General features: G+C 33.8%; 1 protein-coding gene and 1 pseudogene across 1 annotated transcript; both read right to left on the reverse strand.

Annotated features, from left to right (window-relative positions):
• Positions 1–1,677: 1,677 nt before the first annotated feature.
• Positions 1,678–13,813, reverse strand: LOC127730902 (uncharacterized). The gene is made up of 2 exons (XM_052239511.1): positions 13,722–13,813; positions 1,678–3,424 (listed from the first exon to the last, which is right to left on the reverse strand). The coding sequence occupies exon 2, from the start codon at positions 3,415–3,417 to the stop codon at positions 1,708–1,710; it is 1,710 nt and encodes a 569-aa protein (XP_052095471.1). The 5' UTR covers positions 3,418–3,424; positions 13,722–13,813; the 3' UTR covers positions 1,678–1,707.
• Positions 9,332–26,457, reverse strand: LOC127727794 (uncharacterized; annotated as a pseudogene).
• Positions 26,458–26,679: the final 222 nt, after the last annotated feature.

The following is a 26,679-nucleotide window of genomic DNA, read 5'->3' on the forward strand; positions in this document are numbered from 1 at the left end:
CGGACATGAAGAGTAACTCTTTGTTCAATTGTCTCTTGAATAGATAAGCACCTTAAATAAATAAAGCACTTCCTTTTTTTGGAGATAGAACCCTTTACAATAAACAATGTTGTTTTAGAAATTAATCCCTATATTTCTATTGGTGATAGATCATTGATTTTTCAATTGTGAAATATCCCCAATTCGGGTATGCATATTTTGCTAAGAATTTATCATAGATTGAGTTCAAACCATGCAAACAATGTAAGTATGATAGTACTACTAAGATTATTGTAATAACAAATATTTTACAGTAAAAATACTTGAAAAAAGGTGAAGATACAACACTATAAAACTATTTTTCTCTGAACTTCCGGTGTCAAACTTGATGAATAAGCTATTACAATTCAATCGGAGTGTGGAGATAGAACAGTATAGTTCTGACAAAAACTCTTAGAATGTAGAAATATCGTATAACAGATATATAGGGAGAAAGGCCATTGCACCTGGATATCAAATATTTAGCTATCTCAATTTTTATCAAAAGTGGACATATAACACTATAGGACTCAAACGACGAAATATAGTTTTCAAGATTATAGTCAAAAGCGGAAAAAAAATTGAAAAAAATGTCATTTAAGGGCAATGACTCCTTTCAAAAGTCAACTGACGATTTCCGCAATTGACTTATTTGAAGATAGTGTCTTACTGATCATTTGTGCTTTCAAAAGTTTCTAACTACGTGTTATAGTTTTCTAGACAATAGACAAAAACGCAAAAAATCGTACATATCGCCATTAAAGATCAATTACTCCAAGAAGGAACAGAATGACGATTTCAGCCATTTGACTTATTTGTAGATCATGTCTTGCTGATCATTTTTGCAACAATAAGTTTATATCGTATCTATTATAAAAAATGAAAACAACACGTTATTGATTTCATGCGTCCGACGCGCTTTTCTGGATTTTCTTTCATCAGGAACGCTCACAGCCGAATATTTTAAAGCCAAGGATGTATAAGAACCAAACCAAGTTGAAGAGCTATATAACCAAAAAAGACCTAAATGATAGCCAAATCCATCGAAGGTCAACTTTGCCAGAGGGAGTTTCTTTATAATTTCAAAATTTATAAACGGACAATTTTAGAAAGGTTTGTTATAAATCATGTCAGTACCGATATACCGACCGTATAAATTTCACGATAAAGTGCTAAAAAGTAAAATTTAATGGTAATTTAATTTGCCTCTGTCAGATTTTCTCTTTCTCTTTCTAGAGTGGATTTCAAGATAAAACAAAGAAACTTGCATTTTACCCTTATGTTCTAATGTAAGCCATGTCGACCATGTTGGTTGGCAGACGGGGTCAACGGACACATTTTTTAAACTAGGTATCTGAATGATGAATGTGGCCAAGTTAGGTTAAATGTGGCCCAGTACTTTCATCAGAGTAGATGATCTTTGTAACATTTAATGGACGACGACAGAGGACGGACACCAAGTGATGACAAAATGTTACACTGGCACTATGGGCCAGATGAGCTAAACAGTAGGATTTATTGTAACAAGGAAGTGGAAAGATCGACAGTGACCAAACTTTGGTGGGCGTTATGTTAGAGCTATGTTTTTGACATACAGATCACATACAGACAGTCAAAAATAGTATGATGAAAACTACAATAACGTACTGTAACTGATGATAATGTTAATTTCTATATTCTTGTTCTGTGTTACTGTTTATACTTAATTGAAAACAATTTAGCCCCTCCTTTCTCATCACAAATCAGTAGTTTTTGATCCATCTGGTCAAAATCTATTGCCTTTGGGTAGGCCATGTTCTCGGGTTCAAGTGTCTCGCATAATTGTTTTCCATCTGGAGATAAAACAACAATACTATTCGAATCTCTACCTATAGCAAGTAAGTTGGCATTGTTGTCAAGCGTGATACCACGGACAAATTTTAGATTCTGGTTCGTCCACTCCCAAAGAAGTGCCCCTGTAGTATTATAACACGATATGGTATCAAGACCTCTTGTAAGATATATTCTATTTTCGCCTACCGCTATAAAACCATAGTCACCGAGACCTGTTGACCTATGTTTTTGTACATTTACACTTTTCATGTCGTCTTTATATAAACTCCGAATCTGAATTTCATTGTTCCCGTAACTGTATAATCTTTGTTTGAAGTAGGTAATACCGTAGCATATATTTTCAGTAGGTATTGTTTTTTGTACCCTTTTGTACTCTAAGGACACGATGATTATTTGTGGATGTTTAGTAGATGTAACTGCTACTCTCTTGTCGGTAATACATGCAACATCAAAGCACCAAGAGGAGACTGGGATTGAACAGTTAATTGAACCATTGTTATTGAAAAGAACAAGTTCACCTTCGTTTGCTTCTTTGTCAGTAGATGCATAATGAGGAATATACAAGCATACAAATTTGCCATTTGGTAAAATGGCACACCCTTCAACGTTTTGTGACTTTTCGTACGGCACCGTTAGTTCTTTTTTCAATATCAATTTCTGTCTGTCAAATACTGGCCTTTGTGCTTGTTTCTCTACTAGACAAGTTACTGCACTTGGTAAAACACTATGTTTTATTTCACCAAATACCTGAAGATCTGATGTTATCTCCTGCACCTTTTTATCAATTGTAAGAATAATTTTATGACGGTTTAATTTCTTCTTTTTTATGAAGTCTTCTACATTGGTTACTTCGTTACTAACTTTTTCTTGTATTTCATTTTTTCCAATAAAGGCATGTGTATTTAACCCATGGTTTTTAAGTGTCAAAACTCCCTGCAATAATTCTTCTGTCTTCTTCTTGTTTGATTGAATCTCAAGACATAATTGTTTAATCGATGTTTCATGTGTGCTAGTAATTGCGTCAAGTTTGTTAAGAAGATCATTTTCAAGTTCTTCCAGAACTTTATTCACCTCATTCCTAACTTTTTTAATATCTTTCACATACTTTTTATAACTATTTTTAATTTCATTCATATCTATTTCTTTTTCCTCGTAAAGATTTTCATAAAACGTTTCAATAGTCTTTAGCCGTTCAATTAGATCATCCAACAAATTTCCTATGGCTGGAAATTCTCTTTTGACACGTTCGTCAATGGATTCAAATCCCGTGCATGTTTTGTGATTTGTTTTTAAACAATTAATGCAACATGGAGATTCGTGGGTTCCACAGAAAAGTTCATACGGAATTTTATGAACGCTACATTTTGATTTCTGATCAAGATTCAAAACAAATTTTGGTATCTCAATATCAGCTACTATGTGCTTTTTAGTAGCTTTAGCAACGGCATGGTGTATATTGCAGTTTATGCATAATGCTTCGTCACAGTCATTGCACCATTTCGAGGCAGGAGTCGCTTTTGATAAACTCTGGCAAATACCACAAAGATGATTTGTCATGGAGGCCATTTAGAATCTATATGAAAAGAAATTACAAGTACACAAATTATTACGTACAATCTTCATACCCTATTGATTGTAATAGCAATATGATTATGTATTCAATATTTGGTATTTTTATAAGTAAAAGGATTTTGTCGAAATTTAAGAAAAGACTGTTGAAACAAATGTCAGTATTGTAAGAATTTCATGTTATCGCTATTCCATGTGCTCTGTTTAGTCCGTTTTTTTTTAAATCTTTGACCTGCTGCATGTCTATTAGCTTTAGTGTGTGAAATGTCATAAGCTTTGGATCATATTTTGTTTTAACTGAAACTATAGAGAAAGAAAATCTTTGTGAAGAATATGGTCTAACACATGAGTAATTTCTATTATGATAGTGAAAGTGATAGTAATTTCATTTTATGGAAGGCCAAAACTGTCTTGGTATGTCCATTTTCATTATATGATGTACATTTGTCATTATATGATGTGATTTTACCTTTATATGGTGTGCAAACATACTTATATGATGTGTAAGTATAATTTTATGATGTGCAAATATACTTATATGATGTACAAATATACTCCTATGATGTGCAAAGATCCTTTTATGATGTGCAAATATCCTTAAATGATGTACACAATACTTGTATGATGTGCAAATGTATTTATATGATGTGCAAATATATCTATATGGTGTGCAAAGATCCTTATATAATGTGCAAATATACTTATATGATGTGAAAATATACTTATATGATGTGCAAATATCCTAATATGATGTGCATTCTCCCTTATACTATGTGCAAACATCTTTTTATGATGTGGTTGTGTCATTATATTATGTGCTTGTTACATTATATGATGTGGTTCGGTTCACTTCATTATGTGATGTCAAAACATCCTTATATGATGTGCTTTCATCGTTGTTATGGTCAATAAACATGATTACGATTAAAACGATTACTGTCTACGTCATAACTGATTCCGATCTGCTTCTCCGGAATGACTATGAACCCAGCTCACATCTGTAGCTATCGCTTGAAAAATGGATTAGATTTTAAAAGCGTTTTACATTCGCACGTTGGTATCTCGATTTAAAGATCAAAAATCACACCTGATATTGTTTGAAAATTGTCAAAATAAGAATTGCAAAGTTTAGGTTTAATCGATGGGTATACAATAATAAAATACGGTTAGAGTGATTAATTTATGAGTCCTCGACTGTGTACTGAGCACCCTGAGTTCAAATATTTGATCTACCAGAGGATATTATGCGATTTTTTTTTAATGTCAATTTACAGTTTTTGATATAGCAGCTCCAGCCTCGTATCAGCTTCCGAAAGTGCAATTTATAGAAAAAAATGAGACAATGTATTTCAATGCAGCAGCGCCTGCATACGGAGTATATATCTCACAATTGATACGATATTCCCGGGCTTGTGTTTCCTATCATGATTTCCTTGATAGAGGATTGCTGCTCACAAGGAAGCTATTAAGCCAAGAGTTCCAAATGGTGAAGTTGAAATCATCCCTTCGTAAATTTTACGGACGCCATCACGAGTTGATTGACCGTTATGGAATAACCGTTTCACAGATGATATCGGATATGTTCCTTATGTCGTAACTACAATATCCTTCCCTTTTCACGAATGTGACTTACCGAATTAGACTATTTACCGGATTTGTAATAACATAAGCAACACGACGGGTGCCACATGTGGAGCAGGATCTGCTAACCCTTCCGGAGCATCTGAGATCACCCCCAGTTTTTGGTGGGGTTCGTGTTGCTTAGTCTTTAGTTTTCTATTTTGTGTCATCTGTACTATTATTTGTCTGTTTGTCTTTTTATTTTAGGCCATGGCTTTGTCAGTTTGTTTTCGATCTATGAGTTTGACTGTCCCTCTGGTATCTTTCGTCCCTCTTCTATAACAAAAATCGACGTTTCAAAAACTTCAGAGGAAGATTTAGATCCATTTATACAGGAGATATAGTCGAAGAATTTCTCCGCTGTGGCGAAAATTTGGATAAAACAACTTTTAGTGCAAAAGAGCTATACGGTTATATTTATTCCCTCATTTTGAATGGTCACTTTATTTTAATTCATTTCCTATACCAATTAAAATCGCAGTCATTTTTGATTTGAAATATCTTATAACATTAGCCATAATGGTCTACGCATGCATAATGGATGAAAGGAGACATGGGATGAACTTCAACTCGGAGCATTACATTTGAGCGTAAAAATCATTACGTTTGCGCGCAGTTTTTTATTACGTTTGCTAACACTTTTATTACAGTTTCAACTAAACAGCCACCCACAACCTGAAAGGATCTTCATCAAACATCCAGAGGTCTTTGGAACTTTAATTTCGTGGGAAGTCGCTCATACGCACCCAGGCTCAAGGCACCGAACTGTAAAAAGGGTTTAGGAACCGACCGTTCATCTTCTTCTTTTTTGGGGCGGGGAGGGGGTAGGGGCATGCATTTTTTAAATTGTTTGATTCCAAATGTCTTGAAAAAGACATTATTCATTAAATGGGAAGCAAAAAACCTAGTTTTGTTTACATTGAAAAAAGGGAGAAAATAAAACAATAATGAAATTTAAAAAATAATCTAAAGTTACGGAGCCCTGTTGATCTCATACAGATAAGAGTTTTTTTTTAAGTAAAGCGCTTGAGATGTAAAATCTAGCGCTGTAGATTTAAAGTCAAGTGCTTGAGATGTATTTCCTTTACATCTCCAGCGCCGGACTTTACATCTCAAGACCAACAGGGTTTCGTAATTATTAAAGATTGAGAATTGAGGATGTTAAAACTGGATACCCTACCTTTCATTCCAAAACATTTTCAAGGCCCCCCTTAATTCCCTCTCATCCTAACTTTCAGAATACAAATTACCGATCCGTTACCGGACTTATCGCCCTTATAATGTCCGACTTTTGTCCATGTTTGCGTCTTTTTTTACTAATATCTTGAGGAAAGTAACAGACAAAGAGAAACTTTAAAAGCTAAAATGATCACCAAGGCACAATTTACAAAAAAAAGAATATACTTGAAATATGTGAATCAACTTCTTATAGAAGTAACTGCCTCTAAATAGGAAAGACATTTTCAATGGAAACAAACTAATTTTATTTTTTGCTTCCCTTCTGAAACAAATAATTTTTTTTTTCAAGAAATTTGGAATCAAATATTTAGAAAAAAGACACGGCCCCCAAAAAATGATGAATGATTGGTACCTTAGCCCTGTTTACAGTTCGATGCCTTGAGTCTAGAGGTGGATATATGAGCGGTTTCCCCCGAAATCTTTTGTGTTGCGCGCAAACGTAATAAAAAGCTGTGTGTAACTATTATGCACCGATTTGAAGTTCATCTAATGTCTTCTTTCATCCATACTGGTATAATTATACATGAGTAGAAAATTTTATGGCTATTGTTATGAAATACTTCAAAAGAGGGAATAAATAATAACGGTATAGCTGCTTTTGCACTTAAATTGTTTTATCATAGTTTCGCCACAGCAAAGAATTTCTTCAACTAGATCCTGTATTTATGGATATAAATCTTCCCCCGAAATGTTTGAAACGTTAATTTTTGTTTTTAAAAAATGCACTGTCTGACTTTTTTCCATAAATTGCGCTTTCGGAAGCTGAAACGAGGCTGGAGATGCTATATCAGAAACAGTAAACTAGCATTAAAAAAAATGCAGAATATCCTCTGGTAGATCAAATATTTGATTGATTGATTGATTGATTGATTGATTGATTGGTATTTAACACCACTTTCAACACTTGTGTTATTTCGAGGCGGTCAGTTTTTATTGGTGGAGGAAGCCGGAGTGCTCGGAGAGAACCACCGACCTTCGGTAGGAAAACTGACAATCCCAGTCAACTAAGATTAGAGTCGAGTGCACCTGCCCGTGCGGGATTCGAACTCACAACCTCAGTGTTGACTGGCCAGTGATACAGTAGTTGGACTACTTAGACCACTCGGCCACCAAGGCCCCTCAAATATTTAAACTCCGGGCTCTCAGTACACAGTCGAGGACCCATAATTCAACCACTTCAACTGTATGTTCATTATTGTAGACCCATCGATTAAACCAGGTGTGAGTTTTCATCTTTAAAACGAGTTCCCAACGTGCTCAGGTTTAAGGCTTTTAAAATCTCATCCATTTTCAAACGATTGCTACAGATTTGAGCCGGGTTCATAGTAATTTCGGAGAAGCAAATCGGAATCAGTTATGACGTAGACAAATATCGTTCTAATCGAAATCATGTTTATTGACCATAACAACGGTGAAAGCACATCATATAAGGACGTTTTGACATCACATAATGAAGTTAAGCGACCCACATCATATAATGTTACAAGCACATAATATAATGACACAACCACATCATATAAAGGTGTTTGAACATAATAAAAGGGAAAATGCACATCATATAAGGATATTTGCACATCATATAAGTATATTTGCACATCATATAAGGATCTTTATACATAATATAAGTACATTTGCACATCATATAAGTATATTTGCACATCATATAAATATGTTTGCACATCGTATAAGGATCTTTGCACATCACATAGGTATAGTTGCACATCATATAAGTATATTTGCACATCATATAAATATGTTTGCACATCGTATAAGGATCTTTGCACATCACATAGGTATAGTTGCAAATCATATAATGATATTTGCACATCATATAGTGTCAACTGGATTGGATACCATATAAAGGTGTTTGCACATCATCTGAAGACAAGTGCAAATCATATGAAGACAAGTGCAAATCATATAAAGATAAAATCACATCATATAATGATAAATGCACATCATATAATGAAAATGGACATAACAAGACAGTTTTAGCGTTCCATATCATTTCATTATAATTATATATACATATAATTGTGGGGACTATCTAACTCTAATAAAATAAACAACAGCTTTACAGTTTGACGTTTACTTGTTACTATCAAAAGATAAGATGACGTAGCCGGTCAGTAGGACAACCGGATGTGCCTTTTTGACCAAAATGTGATTCGGCGGCGCTAAGTAGTCCTACGCCGAAAATTGGACTATTTTGCGTCGGCCGACGTCAACTGAAAAATGGCACGCTTTTGTATTTTTTTTCGTTCGTTTGCGGCAAAGTTCCGACGATAAATACCGTTGATTGTAAGCAAATCTATATGAGAAAAATATATGAATTTACATATTATTTTCATTTTTGAACATTAAAATAAAAGGAAATCTCATTTTTTTTATATCTGAACATAGAATTTCGGATTTTGATTTTCTGCACTGTAGGATAAAATGGCTATATTAAAATAGGGAAAAAAATACCTATCCTTCGATTTTCTAAAAAAATTTACATCATATTCTCGCTAATTTTTGGCATCGAAATTCGTAAAGAACATGAGTGTTCAAGCCAGGGCAAAAATTTGTTCCCATTTTAATGTAGGGGTCTCAATTTTTTATAGGTTTTTCCTTGCATGGTCGGTAGATTTAGAAATTGGAAGAGTTTCTGTTTTTAAAGTAAATATCCATTCAATTCTCATGGAAAAGTGAATCAATAGATATTAAACCCCTTTAAAAATAACAATATGTGTCAAAAAATTGTAAAATAATAGATTTTTTTCGAAATTGAAGAAGGCGCCATTTTCGTCTTTTTTTCTATTACGTCAATTGGTCTGCTATATTTATTAGCTGTTTCTAAAAAATCTCCGCCTCGATTTTTTTTTATACTTTCATATAATTATCTTTGGTACATAATGTATATGTTATGAAAAAATTAGGCACTTCTATCGAGTAGAAATGGAGAACGGTCATCTTTATTTTGTATGTTCCCACTATGGGGGCGTGGTCCTCCTTAAACATTGTTTCTGAAGATCACGATAGCTATTCTTCTCTCAAAAATAATCATCCACTAAAATTTACTGAAACATAACAAATATATTTTAAGACATCAAAAAATTCTAACTGCTAGAGATTTTTTGAAGCATAATTGCCGGAATCGACCTCAACCGATGTTGTGTCAGTATATAGACCAACGTTGTCAATTTCCGGCGCCGAAAATGTCAACGTAAATGTCATTAAAAATTGGATTCTTTACTTCTTTAAGTTTGTAGCAATTTTGTTTATCTGAATGCCAAAGAAGTCATGCGATATGTTGAATTCTTATCAACGTTATACCAAAATAGGCCGAGCTTGGTAAACTTACAGTTTTAGGCCTACATCATCATGGGATAATACACCTTATCGCTATTACCGCTTGACCCGAGAATCTGTCCCGCTCGAACTTTTGACGTCATACAACAATCACTTTTCCATTGTGGCGTCAAATATTTTCTATTATGACGTCAAAATTTTACGGGAACTTGTGTGATGTTCAGTAATGGCGGACAAATAGCGATAAGGTGTATTTGATTTGTTGATATCGTACTTCGTTGATCCATATTTATTTCGTGAATATTGTTAGTATGTTACCGGCCGATGAGTTTTTAATGAACAGCTAATCTGAATAGGCCATAGAAAAGCTATCGGGGTTTTTTTTTTTTCATAAGTTTCCTTTCGTTCATACAGTTATCGTTATGTGTTTTGTTTTGGTTTCTTTTTTTAAAAAGGGGGGGGGGGGTAATTTTGTTAAAGGCATGTGTCATTTTTAGGGCTCGTGATTCTTAATTTCTGGTTTGCCGTGTTGGTTTAAACTCATCATGACTTTACTTTTTAAAAATTCAATGTACAGTTTCTTAGGGCATTAATATAACATGTATAATGACTATTAGGCTAGTATTAATATATGTCTATGCATAGGGGGAGGACCATTTGCTATTCTAGGTAGGTGGTGGGAAGGGAATCCTGGTCTGTTCACACTAGAACTTGTTCGCTCTGGGTCCTTTCGCCCTGTTACCAATTCGCCCTGTTCTTTTCTTTTATTTTTTCTGGTTAAATCACGAACATATATATATTAACAGATATACTGTTCCCAGGTTGAATGTAAATTAGTTGTAAAACGCATTTGACTAACAGGTCTACATCTTGTGATCTGTTTATTTGGCAATCGCCAATGGCAGTCAGCAGGGTTTAAGAACATCCGTTGTTCGACCTGTTAGTCAAATGCGTTTTGTTTAAATATACTTTTTCACTTTTTTGGTCTTTTAGAAAATGTTGTTTGTGCTGTATTTAGACCCCTCTACCAAGAAATTTGTTTTGCATGCACACGTATAAAAATTGCGGTTTTTATCCAACGCAATCATAGGTTTGAACGTTGTTTTCAATTTAGACTTGTTTATATTTTTTCGTTTGGGCTTGTATTATATTTGCCTTCGGGTTTATATGATCCGTTTATCCTATTTCGACTCTTCAAAATTCAAGAGTCTATCCTACATTGATGTAAATTATATGGCCTTCCAAATACCGTTTCGATTCCTAACATCACTGAAGGAACATTAATTGTCGAAATCTGGATATGGTGTACAAATTTTTGCACCTCATGAGTGCGGTATACCATCTTCTCCGCAAGTTTATTGTTTTCTGTTTGGTATTAAATTAATAATAAAGATCCATTTTGTTACATCTTGTGATCCGTTTATTTGGCAATCGCCAATGGCAGTCAGCAGGGTTTAAGAATATCCGTTGTTCGACATGTTAGTCAAATGCGTTTTGTTAAAATATACTTTTTCACTTTTTTGGTCTTTTGGAAAATGTGGTTTGTGCTGTATTTAGACCCCTCTACCAAGCAATTTGTTTTGCATGCATACGTATAAAAATTGAGGTTTTTATCCAACGCAATCATAGGTTTGAACGTTGTTTTCAATTTAGACTTATATATATATAAATATATATATATGTGTGTGTGATTAATCAAAGATAATATTATTGACTTCAAGCACCAGTTGTGCGTTTTAACTATTGATAATATCAAACTGTCATTCAAGTTCAACTACATGTAATTAAATGGATCAGTAACATTTAGAAAAAATAACAAAGATACATTTAGTACAGGGTGCTGTCTCTTGATTATGTAGAAGCTTTTGTCCAAGTTTCGTAACATTTCATGAAAGTTTGATAACGTTATCGGTGTTAAAAAACTTTAACATTTGACTTTATCGGATAGGCAACTGAGAAAGACCAAGTCCATTTATCAGTAAAATACGGAAAATGAAAACTTAATTATATAAACATTTGGTATCTCTGGATCATGAAAAAGCTTCCGCCCAAGTTTCATAAAATTCATCAAGAGTTTGACAAAGTAATTGATGTCTAAAATCTTAAATCACATACTGGCCCTCATTGTTTAAGACGCCTGTGTCGGCAGTTATATATTCAGTAAACATATAAAAAGTATATTTATCAGTAGAATACAGAAAACAAAAATAAAAAAAATAAAAATTCTTCTATGTTTGCTATAACTTGATAACGAAGAAGCTTTTGTCTAAGTTTTGTAAATTCCATGAATGTTTGACAAAGTTATTCAAAGCTTTCATATACTTAATGTTGACTGCAAAAATTAAGCCGCTTTATGAGGAAAGTACAGAAAAAATGAAAAATGATACCTGATTTTTTGTTCAGTGTAATAGAAAAGAAGTTTCTGTACATGTTTTGAAAATTCCATTAAGTTTTGACAAAATATTCAAGTTTTGATATCATTACATACTTTCTTTTCCATTTTGTTCGTTTATTTACTAGCAATATGTAGTAAATTAGTCTAAGAGATAAAACTTTTATTTTAACTGGTTAGGAATTAAAAGTTTCCAGTAATCCCATATGGTTTAAAAAGGTTATCTATGTTTAAAAAACTTTAACTACATGTAAAAGTCTAACTTTCAGTAAACTACAGAAATCTGAAAAAAGTTATTTTCAAGATTGGGTTCTGGAAACTGTCTTTTAATCGCAAATAAACTTCTTTCCAAATTTCATCAAATTCCATGAAGGTTGATTAAAGAATTTGATGTATAAAAAAACTTTAACTACACTGTATGTAAATGTCAACTGCAAAAATAAAACTAAACTAGAACACACCCGCGAAATCGCGGGCATTTAGAGAGTGGTTGAAAGAATGTAAACTGTTGTAGGATGAATTTTTGTAAAAGATTTTATGACTGGAGAATTTCAGAAAAGCTATCAAAAGTCATTGGTACGTGGGGACAGGACAATTTGTAACCCTCCCCCTTTTTCCAAATTCCGTTATTTTTGTTTTCTGTTAATTTCAATTATTATGGCGTTTTCTATACACTATGAACAAACACATACTATAAATAAAGTGTATTTACTATTTACTTTCAATTCAAAGTTTACTATCTTATAGTATACGTATACATGATCATATTAGTATAGTATACGTATACATGTATGATCATAGAATACAGAAAAACGCGAAATAATGGTCCTGTCAACCAAGTATTTTATGTATAAACGGAAGTCTTGTCTATGACTTAAAAGTCTGTCTGATGACGGAAACAATATCCGGACGCTTATTTTCGTTTTTCACCCCGCAAAATAACCCAAACTTAATAACCATAAGCAAGGATGACAAATGCGTCTATGCATGGTACGTATAGGACACAGAAGCATGATGATTAATTTATTGTGGAAGGAAGAGAAGCGACACACAAAATGAGGTCTTCTCGTTTAATAGTATAGATGCTAAATAGAGGAAAAACTGAAAACATATTAGGACATTTTCGTCCGGATACTGTTTTTGATGATGTAGAATCTTATGTCCAAGTTTCGTAAAATTACATGAAGGTTTAACAAAGTTAATGAAGTCTAAGAAACTTTCACTATAGACCGAACCTAAATTTTGATGCTACGACGACACGACGACGACGAAATATAGTATCGCTTCCATGAAGGATTAATAACGTTATCGCACCTCGAGTAAATAGTCACATTGTGATTGGTTTAACGCCGTCACGTGGTGACCCCCTATGGGCCCGTAGAGGGTCAGTAGATTTCATAGGGGGTGTCATGGCGGCGATAGATGACTGATGTGCCGCTTGCAATTTTCAGAACGGTATTTTAAACGCAATACCTTATCGATTCAAGTAATTATTTGGGAGTTGTCCCCCGTTGATCAGTATACAATATCAGTACATTAATTAAAGTTATCTCCCGTTTCAAACAACATGTGACGTAGGGACTCGGCCTACGGCCTCACCCCCTATGGATTTTACTAACCCTCTATGGATCCGTAGGGGGTCAGTAGCAAACCATATAACTTATAATGACATGACGACGACGAAATGAAGGATCGCTTTGTGTCGCTTTTGCGACGAAAGTTTGCAAGCGAGACAATGATTAAAATAGAAACTTACCGATGCAGTTGTATACTTTTTTGCAATGTATTTTGATCAACTGAATCAAATCGAAAACTGTGATGACATCAACCGTTGCTAGTGTAAATAAAGATCACAATAAAATTACCAAAAATATAACTATTTTTGCATACGGAAGTTTAAAGGTAGAGATTTATTCTAGGCGTACAAATAGTATCAGTATGACACGGCAAAATTTATGGAGTAGTCTACTGTGGATTAGATAACGACGATTTAAAAAAAAACACTTTTCAATAATTCAAATTGAGCTACTGTTTCGTTTAAGGGACTTTTTTGTATCCCAAAAGGTTTGACTCTTTAAAAATCAAGAACATGCTATCAAATTCTTCTAATTTCTCAGGGTTATCGTGCCCATATTAATGATAGTCATGCTTTAAATGAATTGAATATGAATTAAACAATGTAAAGAATGAACAATTCAGGGAATTATCAGCCAAAGAGACGATACATCAAATTACCAAGGCCACCAATAGAAAAAAGAACTTCAGATTACTGATTGAGGATACTGCTAGAAGATGGACTAAGCGCACGAGCCTGAATAATTACAACTAGACATTTTATTCTGAATTGTCCAATGGTTTTTTGTCATGCATTCAAACCCTACAAAGTAAAATGAGACCTTTAAAGAAGCCTGCGGTTGTTGGTGCTTAATGTTCTCTTCGCGACAAATGTGTTGTTGTTTAAGCAGACAAAGCATCACACCATGTACATGAACGCCATTTTGTCTAGGTTAAAGTTGTCTTTTTGACATTGAAACATCTTTTTTATTTATATTGTGTCATAGATCAAACTTATTCGTTCAGTGTATATTTACTTGATTTTGTGTAATGTTTTTTTTATCGAGTTAAGCCATTTCAACTGATATTTTACTGTGTGTCTTTTTATGTTGTAATGTTATACCACTGTTTCAGGTTAGGGTGAAGGTTGGCGCCTGTTAAAACGTTTAAACCCGCTGCATTTGTTTGCACCTGTTCTAAGTCAAGAACCTGATGTTCAGTGGTTGTCGTTTGTTGATGTGGTTCATAAGTGTTTATCGTTTCTCGTTTTTTATATAGATTAGACCGTTGGTTTTCCTGTTTAAATGGTTTTACACTAGTAATTTTTGGGGCCCTTTATAGCTTGCTGTTCGGTGTGAGCCAAGGCTCCGTGTTGAAGGCCATACTTTGACCTAAAATGGTTTACTTTTACAAATTGTGACTTGGATGGAGAGTTGTCTCATTGGCACTCATACCACATCTTCTTATATCTATATGCAATAATCCGTAGAAAGAACGTTCTTCGTCTTGATGCTCCACTAGTCGTGCACTATGATTCTCACTAAACTTTTTTTTTACAGCGAAAAATTATCTTCAAACTATTGTGATGAGGTCTACTCAATTTGATTCTATCCGGTTGCGGATTCTTAAAAATTATAAACAACATGTATGTAGAGTTTGGAGGATTGTTATTTCAACGAACAGTCGATATTAAAAACGGTACTTAGTGTGCAACTCTCACTGGCGGACTTTTTTTTACCAATTAACCAGAATAATTCTGTCGTAATATTCCGCTGCTCTACAATGGCTGCATTATCCATTGGACACAAAGAGGGATTAAATTATTCGAGTTATATAAATATATGTATGAAAATTCATACAAAACCTTGAAAGAACATCTTCACATGTTCTGTACCATTAAGATATACTGATGTCGATTAATTTGTTCCGCATTTCAGCGAGTGCTTGCATCTCATATATCTTAGTCAACATGACATTAACGATACTAGAAATTCTGCTAAATGTCTTGATATTTGTCTACCTATTGTAACAAATCGTCAACTTAAAACTAGTAAGAAAGGAAAGAGAAAACCAAGAGGGCATTGAACCATCAGCCAGAGTGAAATCAACAGATAAATTTCCAACGATATTGAGTGTTAGGGAAATTGGAGGTTTGTAGCAGTTAGATGTCACACAAACATCAAATTTCTATGATTGTATATGAAACTGCTCAGTGGCGTATCATGGTTTAAAATAAAACGAGGGAAGATACTGAAAAATTCTGTAATTTCGTAAAAAAAAATGAGAGCCTTTCTAATTGTGAAATATATACTGAAAAACAAATGTTTGCCTCTTCAGGATAGCGTACTATAATATTACATTATATAACATGCTCGATCATTAACGCCTGAAGGATAGCTTGAAAACCCCTATAACGTCTCTTAGGGATTTTCAACCTTAATTGTAAAAGAATAATTGTTTTAGAATTGAAATTAACAAATAAAATGTATATGTTGAATCAAACTCAAGTAACAAAAGCACTGGCGGGTCAAATAATACCCTCTCGGGGATTGATAATCTACCGTTAGCAGTATCGAAACAGTGAAAGTAAAACAAAATTAGCCAGTGAATTATAACTAATTTTTTTTAACATAATTTTTAAACAAGATATTTTATCCTTGAAGTCAGGCCGGTACCAAACACTGGCTTCTTAAATGGTACCTTCACGCTGAGGGATTGATGGTCAACGGTTATAACGGTATAAAGTCAAATGATAACGATATTTGGGCGCATGATTGTGCTTCTGTAATTCAGATCTAACGCATAAAAGGAAGATTTTTTGGAGCATAGGACATGAACAAAACATTCAAATCATGTTAAGTCTAACTTTACATAAAAGAGTAGGAACCTATAATTCTATATGTATTACAAATCTATCAAATATAGTTCATTTGAATCAATATTAACAGAACATTTATCTGTCAGATATCTGTATCTTTGTCTTATGAAAATTATCTTTTTTTTGCTTAACACCCTAAAACCTCTTGTATTCCAAACAAAACTGCAAACGTGACAAAATAACCTGAGATATCTTCTCATTGATATTAATAAATGAGCCAAGGTCTCAACTAAAACGATGTTTTGCTACATGATGTCTAGTAAAAAATGTGAATATAAGTAAATATTTGTATCACCCAAAAGTGTGCGAAGAATGCAAGCTGTAATGTGAGCTAGTACCGACTAAAAAGCTGTGTAACAATTGTTTAAGTTTCGCTTTCAGTATAAGTAACAAGTATATAGAAAGACTTACTTGGTAAATAACTTACATGACTAGATACTTGAAGATTACAGAAAGTATACTTAAAAACGTACCAGATAACACATGTTTTTAGTAATATATATATAGATTACATTTATTTAATTAAAACAATGGTTACAGTTTCCTAAGACTTAACTTTATGATTATATCAGTGTTGTTATCGAAATAAAGCAGAACAATAATAATGAAGGTAGTGGATATAAGCACTTAAGGAAGTAACACAACATTAACAAATAAAATTATGTAATATTGTGAAGGTATATTGTGAATAAAAACTAAACTAACAATGTCAAAATCAATAGGCTAAAACAAACAGAGATAAAATACTGTATTTAGACAAATGTAGCTCTTTATATTTGTAATTTTAAGAAATGTTATGTAATATAAAATATTCCAACCGAAAATGAGATATTACGTACAAACTCTGAAGTTGAGATAAGAATATGAAAATAAATATAATAATCCATAATACATATTTTCTACACTAATGACACAAAAAATAAACATTGAGTTAGGCCCCAACAACAACTTTTTTCGGGTCAATCTATATGTTTTCTCAACCATATTTTCGTACCCAATTGTTGAAAGCCTGCAATCTTAGGTTTAAGCTACTAATCATAACCTAAGTTTAACTGACAATTTTATTCTATAAAATCATCCTTAGCAATTATGAGAAAGTTTCTGTTATATAATCATACCTTGTACTTTATTAAGAAAAAGAGCTAATTCATTAAATCCTTTTAAAACCTTAAGAGTATCTCTTATATATATATATGTTTTCTACTTGGTATTAAATTTATATAGAGATCAATTTATTTGGCAATCGTCAATGACGTCAATGGCAGTCAGTAGGGTTTAAGAACATCAGTTGTTCAACCTGTTAGTCAAATGCGTTTTGTTAAAATATATTTTTTTCACTCTTTTGGTCTTTTGGAAAATGTTGTTTGTGCTGTATTTAGACCCCCCTACAACGAAATTTGTTACATGCACACGTATAAAAATTGCGGTTTTTATCCAACGCAATCATAGGTTTGAACGTTGTTTTCAATTTAGACTCGTTTATATTTATTTCGTTTGGGCTTGTATTATATTTTTCCCTCCGGTTTATATTATCCGTTCATCCTATTTTGACTTTTTAGAATTCAAGAGTCTGTCCGAAATTGAGGTAAATTAAAAGGCCTTTCAAATACTTTTCGATCCCTAACATCACTAAAGAGACATGAATTGTCGAAATCCGGATATGGTGTAAAATAAATTAGCATCTCATGTTGTGGTTTACCATCTTTGCCGTAAGTTTATTGTTTTCTACTTGGTATTAAATTTATATAGAGATCCATTTTGTTACACCGTGTGATCAATTTATTTGACAATCGTCAATGGCAGTCAGCAGGGTTTAAGAACATCAGTTGTTCAACCTGTTTGTCAAATGCGTTTTGTTAAAATATATTTTTTCACTCTTTTGGTCTTGTGGAAAATGTTGTTTGTGCTGTATTTCGACCCCCTCTACAACGAAATTTGTTACATGCACACGTATAAAAATTGCGTATTTATCCAACGCAATCATAGGTTTGAACGTTGTTTTCAATTTAGACTTGTTTATATTTTTTCGTTTGGGCTTGTATTATATTTGCCTTCGGGTTTATATGATCCGTTCATCCTATTTTGACTCCTCAAAATTCAAGATATCCTAAATTGAGGTAAATTGTATGGCTTTCCAAATACCGTTTCGATTCCTAACATCACTGAAGAGACATTAATTGTCGAAATCCGGATATGGTGTACAAAAACCTTTACACCATTTGTTTGCGGTATACCATCTTTTCCGCAAGTTTATTGTTTTCTGTTTAGTATTAAATTTATAAATAAGATCCATTTATTACATCGGTGATCCGTTTATTTGGCAATCGCCAATGGCAGTCAGCAGGGTTTAAGAATTTTTGTTGTTCGACCTGTTAGTCAAATGCGTTTTGTTAAAATATACTTTTTCACTTTTTTGGTCTTTTGGAAAATGTTGTTTGTGCTGTATTTAGACCCCTCTAACAAGAAATTTGTTTTGCATGCACACGTATAAAAATTGCGGTTTTTATCCAACGCAATCATAGGTTTGAACGTTGTTTTCAATTTAGACTTGTATATTATATATATATATATATATTATATATATATAGTGTGTCAGTTTCATTAGAATTGAGAATGGAAACGGGAATGTTTCAAAGCGACAACAACCCGACCAAAGAGCAGAAACAGCCCAAGGCCACCAATGAGTCTTCAACGCAGCGAGAAAATCCCGCAAACAGAGGCGGGCTTCAGCTGGCCTGTAAACAATAGTGTATACTAGTTCAGCGAAATGGACGCCACATTAAACTCCGAAACATATAAATGTACTAAATTTAAAAAAAACATACAAGATAGCTTGGCTGACTAAAGAAAAATATTTTCATCCATTTGGTTTTAAAAAAATTAAATGCACTATTTAAAGATCAGTTACATCATCTCATTGAACAAAGCTTTTTCTTCAAATAACTAGATATAAATTCCTTATTTTAGTTCATGCAATATCTTACTTTGTGAAGAATCACACTGATTCCCACAACAAGATGATATCATCACAAGGCTTGACTTTTTGCTTGACAACATATTCTTTGAGTTTGGTGGATTGATTGATCAGCTGACAGTGGCTGTTGCGATTAATACTGTTTGGGCAACACTGCTAGCGGACTTGTTTTTGTAATCATATGAAACAGATAAATAGAATTAAACAAAACATCTTGCAAAGTTCTTAAGTTTATCCCACATTTCAATGAGTGCTTACATCTCATATATCCTAGTAAACTTGAGATTAAGGATTCTACTGAATGTAGATGATCTGCTTCATATCTACTGTTATTTTATACAACCCCTGATATTGACTGTTAACAAGATTTCAGGTCCGGTTTTCTTTGAGCTTGCCACTTAAATGTGACTGAATGTCAATCCTTGATGATACTTTCAATAGGTTCGTACCACTGGCGGTGAACACACAGCCTTCGAGGATACCACCCGATCAGTAGTGCAAGGGTTGGCATGATTTAAATGATACATTTTGTGGCACATGAAAAATCATTATCATAGTTTATGAATTATATATTTAAAATTGAATAATGTAATCACTTTAAACTAACGTTACAACTCCCGTACTCAAAGATTTTTGTTGCACAGGTGTAAATATACCTTATGAAATCGTTATCAAAACTTTCCTATCCTATACCACATATACTAGTGATATATATATGCAAATATATTGTAGGACTCTGAACCGCAATGGTACTCCAAACGCGGTTGTCACGCTGAAGTGCGATGGTTTGACGCCGAAATGTGTTTTTGATCACGCTGAAGTGCGATGGTCGCATTGTTACGCTATCTTGTTGATAGCTACGCTGAAGTGCGATGGCAGTATCACTGAAGTGCGATGGACTACATAAACTTTATTTTCGATGCTTTTCATGTCGAAGAAGAGGTCAAATTGTTTGTAAAAGGCAGGTTTTTGGGTTTGGACTACATAAACTTTATTTTCGATGCTTTTCATGTCGAAGAAGAGGTCAAATTGTTTGTAAAAGGCAGGTTTTTGGGGTTTTTTTTAGGTATATTTGCCATAATAATGGGCTTATAAACTTTTAATACTATGGGAAACGGGGAGTGATTGGCGGAAAGTTAACCTTTTGTAGAGGTTTTTTTTTTAATCTACAAAAAGTTCTTTTTTACGTGCGATGGAGCGTGGAATTCTCTTAATACACATGTGTCCGCAGACAGACTCTTCGTATTATAATATTACGGTAAACGAGGAATTTATGTGGGGAACAAAGTAAAGATAAAATGTTAACGCAGCATTATGTCCACATGCAGAAAATCAAAGAGGACGATCTCTCTTTAAGGATGCAACACAGGACATACATAGACAATAGCGAATGCAAATTTATCTACTAACTATTGAAAAAATCTGCTTCTCATAATAATTGCAGATCTGCATATTTTAACTAGCCATCACGCGTCATAAAGACCATCGCACATCAGCGAACGGACCATCGCACTTCGGCGCAGGCCATCGCACTTCAACGTGACCATCGCACTTCAGCGTCCCCATCGCACCTCTGAGTCCTACATATATAGAAACTAGAGACTTTCAAGAGCCTGTGTCGCTCACCTCTATCTACTGTGGTTTTGGAAATCATGTAAAATATATAAAATCATAATAAATAGTATTAGATACCCAAATAATGATTGAGGCCAAGTCTGGTTTAATTTGGCCCAGTAGTTAAATTTAAAGCAGGTCATCCCATTCTAGTCTTACAATAGTTACCGAAGACCCCTTATCATTATTTAAATTAGTTTTCAAGTTGTGACCATTTGAAATTGTTTTTTTACAATTTCCCATAAACTTCTGTAGTAAACCCCTATGTTTTATTTTTAGCCATGGCGGCCATGTTGGTTGGAAGGCAGGGTCATCGGATACAATTTTCAATCAAGATACTGTATTGAAAATTGTAGCTAATTTTAATTCTGTTTGGCCCAGTAGATTATGTGGAGAAGATTTTTGTAAAAGATTACAAAATTTTAGAAAAATTGTTAAAAATTAACTATGAAGGGCAATAACTCCTTAAAGTCACGACAAGCTGCTCGTACTGTTTTAAATCGCCATTTGAAGGGATATTTAATTTCTAACACCCATGGCTGATATGCTTCAGATTTGTTTGTCACTATTCCATCAGGGCTTGCTCCTAGGTAACCAAGTTTCTTACAGAGAAAAATTCCACACTTGCGCACATTTACTTTTTCGTTATGTTTTAACTATTTGTAAGCTACATATTTATTGCGAGCTATTGGTTCATGTTTACGACCCCAGCGTAAAGCAGGAGTGTCTATGTATTTATCTGTCTGTGTAAATTTAAGTAAAAATTTATCTAAATTTTCCTTCTTTCTTGTTACAACATCATGGAAATTTGAGCTTGTAAATCTGAATTTTCTTGCTGTTTGCCATAAATGATTTTCTGATTGTCCAACTGTGCGTGTCTCAGTTTCATCACTAACGGTAGATGGAAGATTAGAAAGCATATCAATAAGATAATTCTCATCAACAATTTGTTCTTATTAAACATGTGATAGAATGTCTATTATTTGTCAGATTCATGCTCAATAAACTCTGAGGTACTAACTTCCTCAAAATGTGTTACATTTAAATTGTCACTAATGTCATAAGTTGTGTTCTCAGGTGGTAGTAAATCAAATAAAACTGGATTAAAATTTATGTTACCAAGTTTGGAAGTGAAAGAAGTAAAGAAATCATCTGTTTGTTTAAGTTGAATTTGTTTTTTGTTTGCTGCACCGCAGGACTCCTCGCCATATTTAATTTTTTTGAATTTGATACCCGACACCACTTGAGGTTCTTTTTTTCGTTTGCCACCTTTGTTCCAATTGCAGTCCTTAGAGGTACATGGAACATCTTTAAATTTATTTGCATATGCTTCAAGGGTAAAAAGGAGTCCAGAAATATGTGTGCATCCCTCACCTAATCTGTAAAAAAAACCAACCAAATATGAATATCCTTTAGTCTTGTCATTTTGGGACCTTTCATAGCTAGCTTTGCAATGGGCTTTTGCTCCTTGTTGATGGCTGTTCATTGACATTAAGTTGCTTAAATTAACTCCCTTTGGTCTCGGTGTGTGATAAAACTGAGAAACACATAGTTGGCAGTCATACCACATCTTTCAATATTTTACAAGTTGAATGAATTTAGTATGTTTTCAATTTTAACTAAGGGTTTCTTTAAATAAAAAATAAAAAACAAGATTTTTTAATTGTCAGTATATTGGTTTGCACAGAGTCGACGCTGTATATATACATGCTTTGTGTATTCAACTCCTACATTTTTTTTTCAATCCAGATCTATGCCTCGTGTTGGAGGTCGTAGGTTCCAACCAAGACCAGGTCAAACCAAAGACTTGGAAATTGTATTTTAATTGGCTGCTTCTCCGCTTAGCAGCATTAGGGAGTAAGAACAAAAATTGGTCGACCCAGAGTCAGAATTAATAATAAACCTGGGTAGGGTGACATGTCTTCCTGCAAACTGTTACCTTATGATCTAGCACATAAAATCCGACTGATCGTTTCGGTCTAGTATAAAGCAGGGCTAGTATAAAAGAGGGACGAAAGATACCAGACGGACAGTCAAACTCATGGATCGAAAGCAAACTGACAACGCCATGGCCAAAAATAAAAAAAACAAACAGACAAACAATAGTACAGATGACACAACATAGAAAACTAAAGACTAAGCAACACGAACTCCACCAAAAACTGGGGGTGATCTCAGGTGCTCCGGAAGGGTAAGCAGATCCTGCTCCACATGTGGCACCCGTCGTGTTGCTTATGTTATTACAAATCCGGTTAATAGTCTAATTTGGTAGGTAACATTCGTGAAAAGGGAAGGGTATTGTAGTTACGACATAAGGAACATATCTGATGTCATCTGTGAAACGGTTATTCCATAACGGTCAACCAACTCGTGATGGCGTCCGTAAAATTTACGAAGGGATGATTTCAACTTCACCATTTGGAACTCTTGGTTTAATAGCTTCCTTGTGAGCAGCAATCCTCTATCAAGGAAATCATGATAGAAAATACAAGCCCGGGAATATTGTATCAATTGGGAGAAATATACTCCGTATGCAGGCGCTGCTGGAATAATTTTTTTTTGATGATTATATGCATTTAACCTGCCACTGGACGTTAAGCAACCAACCATGATAATTATCACGGTCCAGATCCCCCAAAACTTCACGGAAAGATTGAAAACATGTTGAAATTATACTGCTATTCTTAAAAAGATTGAATTTTATATTCACATCTTCAGGACTAGCGTTCTATTTCAGCAAAATGTACAAAAAAATGTAAAACTAATAAAATTTATAGTTTACAAGTCAAATCCTTGAAACATTACACAAACAACACAGCAAATGTCTCCTTTAATCCATTTTTAATTATCAGAGTTTACTTTAAACAGTTGCAACAAAACAACATCCTGTTTTTAGGAGAAATGCGCATCAATTCTACCACATTCCAACAAATAAATCTACATCTGGTTAGTATTGTCACACAATTTTATTCACCCGAGCGACATATCAGAACAAGAACAATTAAAGGATTTATTTCAATTAGATCGAATTTTATAATTAAAATGTAGATGTCATCCTATAAAAGGTTAGTCATGTTATAATTGCAAAAGAAGCCAACTTTCCACCTGAGACATGTTGTATATGTAAGTAACTTTAAAGTAACTGTACAACCTTCAACTATAAGCAACCCCGCAACGTATTGTAAACTACGAAAGGCATGGCAAAATAATTAATAGTCAACGTCTTATTCGTGTAAATAGAAATAATAAACAAAAAGTACTTATAACAGTTACCAACAACATCTATGGGCTATGTTTTAAACGGAATGCAGTGTGAAAGAATTTTGAAGACTATAGTCTCTTTACAAATTTCGTTGCTCTGTTTCGACGAAAGGTCACCATTATGCAACTCGAGAAATGTAAGTAATTTTATTTGAAGTCTCTATAAATGATCCTAAGTTGAAACAATAATATCTAAGCTAGATTTTTAACCATCTTGAACTAGACGTGTCTATGGACGTCTCTTTTTTGTTTCATTGCAGTGCATACACGTTAAAAAGAAAATTTTTAAGCAGGTCGTTTTAGAGATCACGGTTAACTTTTGAGTCGCTTGCAGGTTCAATAATGTTTGAAAATTTTATATCGTTTTCTGGTGGGGATAACCAATTACTGAGTAGGAGTAAACCATTCAAATATTGTTTTCATGGTGAGAAGTTATTGGCAGGCGATCTGTAAAGAATAAGTAATATATGAACATGAGTGTTTCTAGAAAACACTGTTGAAATATCAACTCAACCGCTAACTGATTTGGATGTTCAGGTGGTAATGTGTCAAACTATATACTTTTTTCCGTGTTGCTGTTCTGATTTCTTTTCCCTGTAGTGATATTTTTAAATTACATCATATTTGTTCATTTTAATAAAGATTATGTATACCATGTTATTTGTTTTATATGTATTTTTTATAGGTAAGTTGTATATTTAGGATAAGTAATCTAAGTTTACTAAACTGTTAACGAGTTAAAAACAAAATTACCCAGCAGGACAAGTGCAGCTTGCTTTTGATATAAAGAAAGGCTTGTCCTTTGTCATTAACAGCCACTGAATGTATGTTCCCTGTTTCATTGAAGGGAAGCATTTTGAACGTATATAGCAAAATTTTGATCCACCATCAATTGAATTAACCATAATATCGTGGATATAATTTTCTTTGAAAAAGTTATATCCCCTAATGAATTGCCTATAGCATTGCATATTTTCTTGATCTTCCGTCCGATGGTGACTATTTATCAAATACGATTCAACATCTTTGTAGCTTATTTTGGGGTAAAGATTTTCATTACTGGTCCAACCAGTATTCAGTTCATTTGTCTGGGGTACGGTTTCATCCAAAGTTGTATCGGTACTAGTATTTGTATCGTTAGTGGATACAGCTGCCCCATGCATGATTTGATTGATATTGTAGGCTCGTAAAGCCAGCTCCCTCTTATTTCCAGAGACTTTTTCATTAGATTTTCTGAGAAATACAACTAAATCTGTTTTTTTTCAAAGTGAGAAAGTCCTCGACGGTCGCTTTAGCATTTACGTCGGCAAGAGGTTTGTTTTTATCTAAAAGATTACCGACCCCAAACTTTCAAACCGGAAATGTCTTATACCTACTGTCAGGACCGATAACTCTTTTTACCGCAAGGAGGGAATTAACAATTTTGTTCATGTTAACTTATTTGTAGATCTTAGTTTGCTGAAGATTATTGCTGTTTACAGTTTATCTCTATCTATAATAATATTCAAGATAATAACAAAAAACTGCAAAATTTACTTAAAATTACCAATTCAGGGGCAGCAACCCAACAATAGATTGTCTGATTCCTCTGAAAATTTCAGGGCAGATAGATCTTAACCTGATAAACATTTTACCTATTGTCAGATTTGCTCGAAATGCTTTAGTTTCAGAGATTTAAGCCAAAAACTGCATTTTACCCCTATGTTCTATTTTTAGCCATGTCGGCCATGTTGGTTGCCAGGCAGGGTCATTGGACACATTTATTGAACTAGATACCCTATTGATGATTGTGTCCAAGTTTGGTTAAATTTGTCATAGTAGTTTCAGAGGAGAAGATTTTTGTAAAAGATTACAAAAATTTACGAAAAATTGTTAAAAATTGACTATAAAGGGCAATAACACCTTAAGGGGTCAATTGACCAGTTTGGTCATGTTGACATATTTGTAGATCTTAGTTTGCTGAACATTATTACTGTTTACAGTTTATCTCTATTTATAATAGTATTCAAGGTAATAACCAAAAACTGCATAATTTTCTTAAAATTACCAATTCAGGGGCAGCAACCCAACAACGGGTTGTCTGATTCGTCTGAAAATTTATGGGCAGAAAGATCTTGACCTGATTAACAATTTTATTTCTGTCAGATTTGCTCTAAATGCTTCCGTTTCAGAGATATAAGCCAAAATCTACATTTTACCCTTATGTTCCATTTTAAGCCTAGGCGGCTATGTTGGTTGGCAGGCAGGGTCATCGGACACATTTTCAAAACTAGATACCCTAGTAATGATTGTGGCCAAGTTTGGTTAAATTTGGCCCAGTAGTTTCAGAGGAGAAGATTTTTGTAAAAATTAGCGGACGACGACGGACGACGACGGACGACGGACTCCAAGTGATGAGAAAAGCTCACTTGGCCTTCTAGGCCAGGTGAACTA

This window comes from Mytilus californianus, unplaced genomic scaffold (assembly GCF_021869535.1).
Source record: "Mytilus californianus isolate M0D057914Y unplaced genomic scaffold, xbMytCali1.0.p SCAF_2, whole genome shotgun sequence".
Lineage (NCBI taxonomy): Eukaryota > Metazoa > Mollusca > Bivalvia > Mytilida > Mytilidae > Mytilus > Mytilus californianus.

What these genes read in the sequence shown, in the direction of transcription:
- LOC127730902 (XM_052239511.1), bottom strand. Translation starts at nt 3,417, where the DNA reads ATGGCCTCCATGACAAATCATCTTTGTGGTATTTGCCAGAGTTTATCA.